Raw genomic sequence first — 7,785 nt, 5'->3', positions numbered from 1 at the left:
CTGCCTTTTTCCAGGTCTATTTTTTTTATTGCTGATTTGACTCAAGGAAGAACTTAAATGTAGCAATACACACATTTGTAACACTATCAATTTATGCATTCCAGTCTGACATACAAGATGACTTCTCCCCTGATGTAACATTTCTCTAGCAAAATGTATGTAGTGTGTATAAGCTGGAAGTAGACGCCTAAGTGGTGTCCATTAGTTTACTCCAGTTAGGTGAGGGGGTTAGGGGAAAATGTCAAGGCAAAGGGTGGCAACTTTGAAGAATCTCAAATATAAAATATTTTGATTTAACATTTTTTGTTGTTGATACTACATGATTCCCTATGTGTTATTTCATAGTTTTGATGTCTTCTATTATTCTACAGTGATTGTAGGAAATAGTAAAAAGAAAAAAACCCTGGAATGAGTAGGTGTGTCCTAACTTTTGACTAGTACTGTGTGTATATTTACAAAACAATATGGGGGATTGGAAATGATGCAGACAGAGCACAAAGTACAAAATAAAAAGTTCCAATTCACTTGAAACAAGGAGCAGTGAGCAAGTTTTACTCAAAGGGTAACATTAGTACTTATATTCTTCTTTCTCCTCAAGACAACAGGATTTGGTGCACCATTTCTAGTTAGGTTCTTTATAGCAGGATGAACTCTAGTTACACAGAACATATAGGAATACAATAACTTGTAATAATCAACAATGTTGAAGACGTAGGTTTCACTTCTATTCTCTTCTCTTATAGTTGACTTGTGAAATCATCCTGAACATTGGTGCGCTCAGATGTCTATTTCACCACTCTGGAAAGGGAATACAGTAAGTTATAATACATTTCTTGTCATTGTCACATGGTGCAGTTGAACAATAAAAAATAAAGCCTGGTTTGATTTACAATATTATTTGTCTGGTAACAGAGCAGTACTCACACTGTTGTCTGTTTGTAGCGGTCAAGGGCCTCCTGTGCCACCACCTCTGAGAACTTCGGGTCGTTCCAGGTAATGTCTCCAGGCACACTGAAGGTCATGGCGGGGGTGTTAAACAGCTGCACAGACACGGTGGTGTCCCCTGGTTTCTCAGGGTCCTCCGTGTCCTTGGACATGACCTTGGAGGAGATTAAGACATTTCAACATACAGTTGAAGTCGGAAGTTTACATACACTTAGGTTGGAGTCATTAAAACTCATTTTTCAACCACTCCACAAATTTCTTGTTAACAAACTATAGTTTTGGCAAGTCGGTTAGGACATCTACTTTGTGCATGACACAAGTAATTTTTCCAACAATTGTTTACAGAGATTATTTCACTGTATCACTATTCCGGGTCAGAAGTTTACATACTCTAAATTGACACTACCTTTAAACAGCTTGGAAAATTCCAGAAAATGTCATGGCTTTAGAAGCTTCTGATAGGCTAATTGACATCATTTGAGTCAATTGGAGGTATACCTGTGGATGTATTTCAAGCCCTACCTTCAAACTCAGCGCCTCTTTGCTTGGGAAAATCAAAAGTAATCAGCCAAGACCTCACAAAATAAATTGCAGACCTCCACAAGTCTGGTTCATCCATGGGAGCAATTTCCAAACACCTGAAGGTACCACGTTCATCTGTACAAACAATAGTACGCAAGTATAAACACCATGGGACCACGCAGCCTTCATACTGCTCAGGAAGGAGACGCGTTCTGTCTTCTAGAGATGAACGTACTTTGGTGCGAAAAGTGCAAATCAATCCCAGAACAACAGTAAAGGACCTTGTGAAGATACTGGAGGAAACAGGTACAAAAGTATCTATATCCACAGTAAAACGAGTCCTATATCGACATAGCCTGAAAGGCCACTCAGCAAGAAAGAAGCCACTGCTCCAAAACCACCATAAAAAGCGACTATGGTTTGCAACTGCACATGGGAACAAAGATTGTACTTTTTGGAGAAATGTCCTCTGGTCTGATGAAATATAACTGTTTGGCCATAATGACCATTGTTATGTTTGGAGGAAAAGGGGGAGGCTTGCAAGCCCGAAGAACACCATCCCAACCGTGAAGCACGGGGGTGGCAGCATCATGTTGTGGGGGTGCTTTGCTGCAGGAGGGATTGGTGCACTTCACAAAATAGATGGCATCCTCTATGGCTCTTCCAAATGGACAAAGACCCTATGCATACGTCCAAAGTTGTGGCAAAATGGCTTAAGGACAACAAAGTCAAGGTATTGGAGTGGCCATCACAAAGCCCTGACCTCAATCCTATAGAAGATTTGTGGGCAGAACTGAAAAAGCTTGTGCGAACAAGGAGGCCTACAAACCTGACTCAGTTACACCAGCTCTGTCAGGAGGAATGGGCCAAAATTCACCCAACTTATTGTGGAAGTCTACCTGAAACGTTTGACCCAAGTTAAACAATTTAAAAGGCAATCCCACCAAATACTAATTGAGTATATGTTAACTTCTGACCCACTGGGAATGTGATGAAAGAAATAAAAGCTGAAATAAATAATTCTCTCTACTATTATTCTGGCATTTCACATTCTTAAAATAAAAGTGGTGATCCTAACTGACCTAACACAGGGAATTTGTACTAGGATTAAATGTCAGGAATTGTGAAAGACTGAGTTTAAATGTATTTGGCTAAGGTGTATGTAAACTTCCGACTTCAACTGTAGGTCTATTCATAAGACCATGATAGAAAGAAATTGGTACGATGTAAGATACTTTAGTAATAGAATCCCCATGCAGACTATGGAGTCTCACTGTTTCGATCTTGAAGATTCCATCCTTGGTGTCGGTATTGTTGGCCAGGGCAGACACCCAGCCAAACTGCTTGCTGAACAGGTCCAGCAGGCTGGATGTGTTAGACATCTGCTCCTCAAACCTCCTCAGTTGCTTGTTGTACTCCTGGGTGAACTTCTCAGCCATGGCCAGGGCCTGCTCCAGCTCCTCCTTCAGAGGACCAGTCAGAGGCTTCTTCCCAGAGCAGTCTGGACGAGAGAACATCACTTCATGTAATACACAACTATATAGTCAACAGGGTTGCTGGTGTCCCTTTAGCCCTATGTCAGCAACTTCTGGTGTGATGTAATAGCAACTTATTATACTTGACTCAGCCAAGGCATGGCTTTATGGTATCATAGAGACTTGAAAATGTAGGCGTACAAGCCGGTGCATGTTGCATGATGAATGCTACTCACTGTGATGTCAGTGCCAAGGATAATCCTGCTTGCTTTTGTTCAGGCCTGTTCTGACCTCTGAGTTATGAAGCACTTGGGTTATGTGAATGTTGCAAAAGAGAAAAGACAAATGTGAAGGGCTTTACCAATATCCTGGATCGCTACACATTTTTCACACTCTCCTCGCAGTTTAATGCAGCCAGCAGAATTGCGACGTATCTCTCTGCAGGTCATACCGGAAGGCTTTGTCACAACAACATCCTCATTCACACTCCCCTCTGTGGAAAAAAGACCCAAAGGTAATTTCATGTGACTCTTTACATCATATTATGGTCTAATAACAGTTGTTTAATTAGGGCTGAGGCATACCCTCTGAGGGGTTGATGTCAAAGTTAGCATCTGCGTCCATGAAAGGCCCCATGGAGCCAAAGATATTCCAGGCCATGTCCATCATGGGAGCGAACATGTTGTGGAACCCATGGAAGTCTGGATCCTTCAGAGGGGACCTGACCACACGGGAATGCGCCTCGCCCGCCTTTGCCCTCTCTGCTCTCTCATTGGCTCTCTCACCCTGACCCCAGATGCTGGGCATGCGGTACGGGCTGGGGAACATGGGAGGGTTGAGGGAGCGCATGCGGTCAAACACCCTCATGCTGTCAATGAAGATGCTGTCCACCCCATCGGCCACGTTGGAGTAGCGCTCCTCCAGGTTCTGGAACCTCCAGCTCTGCTCCTGGTCCTCTCGCTCCAGAACATCCATGTTCTCCCCGTTGATCCAGATGGAGAATGGAGAGGTCCTGTTCAGAACCTCTTCCAGCTGAGAGAAAACAGGAGAAAGCGGCTAGTACAACAGTAACCTATTTTATTTGGAAGGATTGTATAACAATAGCTTAAACACATTGATCAGCTGTACTGCCCATCCCTGTGTAAGCCTTGCTCACGAAACATATTTGAGCTACAATTGCAAACCAATGTGGAGATTGATTGACGATAGTTGAGTAGTGTAGTTGAGGCGGTACCTGTCTGCCGACTAGTCCAGCGCCACTGCTGCAGGTCCTGGAGTAGTACTTGATACAGGTGTTCTTCAGGCAGGGCTTGCACTCCTCCCACAGAGACTGCATGGTGCCATTACACACCTCCTGCTCCTCACTCAGCTTCGTCTCCATCTCCTGAGCTGCCTTCAGAGCATCCTGATAAACAAGCACAGCAACAGGGTCAGTGGCTGGGAACTACTGTAATCACCTAGGAACCTGTATTAGGTGATGAATTGCATACAAAATGTACAAGTTGATCATATAGTGACCAAAGCTCAACATGTACAGTATGATGCTCAAATACACTGTACCTCTTTTTGCTGTGTAGTTTTCTCCAGGGTACTCAGGAACTTCTCATGGTCCTCTCCAGACCTCTCCATCACTGTCTTCATCTCCTTCACCCCACTGATAGCATTTTCTATCTGCTTGTCCAGGTACTTCATTCCAAGGAGGGAAATCTCTGCCAATAAGAATCGTTGCATAAAAATAAATCTCCAAAGTGACTCCAATGGACTCAATATTCACAGAACATCCCGCATCATACAATTTACTGGTATTTAAAAAATATTTAGTTCTCAGATGACTTACGGCTTAGATCGTCCTTGGATGGAGGCAACAGACACTGAGCAGAGACAAGGAGCAGGGCGAGGCCCACTATTGACCCAAAGACTTTCATCATTACCTTTTCTCATATATCAAGCGACTGATGCAGTACAAACCTGAAAAACAGACATGATACCATATCACTGGCAAACCTAAAATCTAATACATTTATGGGGGGGGGGAAGAGTCTATGGAAGCTACTTGGTGCTGAGGGTATTTTGGATGTAATGATTACACCTCATGCACTGCAAAATGACCTCATAGTTCACGTCTGACCTTGGTGTTGTTGATTATACCCACTAGAGGGTAATGTTGCACATCTAACAATGATAATAGTGTGACTAGGGTTGCAAAGTTACCGGAATCTTCAGTAATTTTCGTAATTAAGAGAAAATCTATGGCAATCTATTGTAACTTTGGTAATTTATACTTGAATAATTAAAAACAAATGTATATATAGTATACGTTTTTACATCTGTATCCATATTGTCCATGAGGTTCTAGTAGATACAACATATGGTTCAAGAGAAAATTGACTGACGACTAATGAAAAAAAGCATCTAACCTACAATGGCAAGTCAATAGTTGCAACTCTTCCAACTATTGACTTTTTCCACAATTTGATTAAAAAACATTGACAACAAAGCAGTAAAATAAATAAGTGTGTAAAAAAATCTAAAGGATATTTCATGCTGAAACCCTCATGTTAAAAACCAATGGTATTCACTACGTTGATGGTAATGTTTTAGAGCTTTGTCATTACATTTTTTATTTGAATATCTTATTTAATTATTTCATATATTTTACATGTGATAAGGTCACACAGAGGGCCAGAGATAATTAGACTCCTGTAAAAATCTGAAGTTCCCAAAAGACCACTAGATGTCTTGTGATAGATTACATAATATACTGGTAGTTTCCAGTAATATACCTTCCCTTTGCAACCCTAAGTGTGGCACAGCATAACTTAAAACCTTTTTCTGACGTTAGCAAATTTTATCCAAAGGATGCAGTGTGTTTAATCTGCATTACATCATATACCTGTCACATTTGATACTTTTCTAATTTTGTTAATATAAGTATAGACATTAGACTCCTAGAGCCCTGTAGACATGGATGCAATATGAGGATTAGGAGACATTTATCTGACAGATAAACATTTGTACTTTCCTCCTGTGTGAGTGGAACAGAAACAAACACAAATCCTTCTCCACTAATCTCTGAATATTCCAGGCAGCCCTATAATCCTTTGTGTATTTAACACTCACTGTGCAATATACAAGAAAACACTGAATCATTGAGAAACATAAAAAGTAGTCTTCATTTGGAGAAAAAATTACACATCCTTCCAATTTTGGCACCAGATATTCAAATGGAAATGTCACCATTGAAGGAGGTCATAATGTTGAAATGTTCAGTCACATGACTGTTAGTAGCCTTTTTTGTTTTACAGGTCTGGGTGGATAAAATGATGGAAAATATTATTGACACTTTCAGTCAGAGGACTGTAGACTTACACATTATATTGGTCTGGCTGGATAAAGGATGCCTCAAATGAGGCATCATCACATATGATCAGACTCCAAACAGCATTTTTTTTAAATGTATTTAACCTTTATTTAACCAGGCAAGTCAGTTAAGAACAGATTCTTATTTAATGACGGCCTCCTCCGGCCAAACCCGGACGACGCTGGGCCAATTGTGCGCCGCCCTATGGTACTCCCAATCATGGCCAGATGTGATACAGCCTGGATTCGATCCAGGGACTGCAGTGCCTTAGACCACTGCGCCACTGATATAGAATAAGAAAACACTTAGAGAGGATGAGTCTTTGCCAAACTAAAATACCTAGCTTGGTTATGTAAGAACCATGAAGTACCTCTGAATTCTTTATTCTAATAATATTGCTGATTCCAGCTGGTGTCTGTAGAGACACTTGAGATTCCTCTCTGAGAACCACTGAGACAGCTGCATGGCCTCTCCAGAGGGTCTTTACTGAAGCTTCTCCCATGGAGTGGGAGGAGAGCTGCCTCTAACAAATGGATCGGGGACAGATTGTTTTGTCAGCCTGCAAACCCTACAAAATGGACGTTGTTCTAAAATACAATAATAAATGGGAGAAAAACAAGTCAATAACAATTATTAACAACTTCCTACCCAGAAATTGCTCCAAAAGTACTTGCAAGACAAAACAGAACTCTATTTATAGAACTCAAAAGTAGAACACAGAATTCTGATCCATCACACAGATGGACTGAGTCCTCTATTAGAAGGGATTTGCACATTTTAATACCCTCCTAATAGGGAAAAACATGGGGTCAGAGAACTGCAGCGTCCAGACTTGATTACTCTCTACTCTGTCCATCTCACTCAAACTTGCCCTGCGCAGCTAGAATATCAACTCAATAACAACTCTCCATAACTCAGAGCGAATTTGTGCCTCTGAGCAAAAGATGTTGAACTAAATTATCAAAATGTGTACACTCTTTATAGCAAATGTGTTGAATAAAGCTTGCAAACTTAAAGTGTTTTGATATTCTTAGTACATATCTGGGTCATTCCCAGGCAGAAATAGCAGTGTTGACACTAGAGGTCCCCCATGAGTAAGAATCAGGAAATACAGTCCCATCACTGTGCAACATTTCTGCAAGGTCAAGAGTTGATAATAATAAACAACCTATGGTACAATAAAAGCTTGATCCCCACGTAGAAATGGTAAGAGAAATCAAGCATTCCAACGATAACCCTATCTTAATATGCAGCAAAAGGTATCTGCGCACAGGGCTGGTACTCTGAAACACGAGACACAATTTCTCTCACAGGCAGCAGAGGACCACTCACCTCCCTGTGGATCTTGCCTCTTCAGAGTGGATGAAGCGCAGTGGGGCTGTCCGCTGCTAGGTATTTATACATGACCTAGCGGTGATGTTGGCACTGTGATTCACTCCCATAGAATGCCCTGTGGCTTTGGACTTTTCCAGAAGTTGTGTA

The 7,785-nt window shown here is 41.4% G+C and overlaps 1 protein-coding gene across 1 annotated transcript; it reads right to left on the bottom strand.

Annotated features, from left to right (window-relative positions):
* Position 1: 1 nt before the first annotated feature.
* Positions 2-7,681, bottom strand: clus (Clusterin). Its single transcript, NM_001173637.1, is given in 9 exon segments — positions 2-798; positions 925-1,100; positions 2,742-2,968; positions 3,304-3,435; positions 3,527-3,974; positions 4,177-4,347; positions 4,503-4,651; positions 4,780-4,910; positions 7,636-7,681. Coding segments are annotated over 8 exon segments (1,407 nt in total). The 5' UTR covers positions 4,871-4,910; positions 7,636-7,681; the 3' UTR covers positions 2-785.
* Positions 7,682-7,785: the final 104 nt, after the last annotated feature.

The sequence above is a fragment of the Salmo salar genome, chromosome ssa15 (genome assembly GCF_905237065.1).
Source record: "Salmo salar chromosome ssa15, Ssal_v3.1, whole genome shotgun sequence".
NCBI classification, from domain to species: domain Eukaryota; kingdom Metazoa; phylum Chordata; class Actinopteri; order Salmoniformes; family Salmonidae; genus Salmo; species Salmo salar.
Note: the sequence above shows the minus strand (reverse complement) of the source record. Positions and strands in the feature narration are given on the sequence as shown.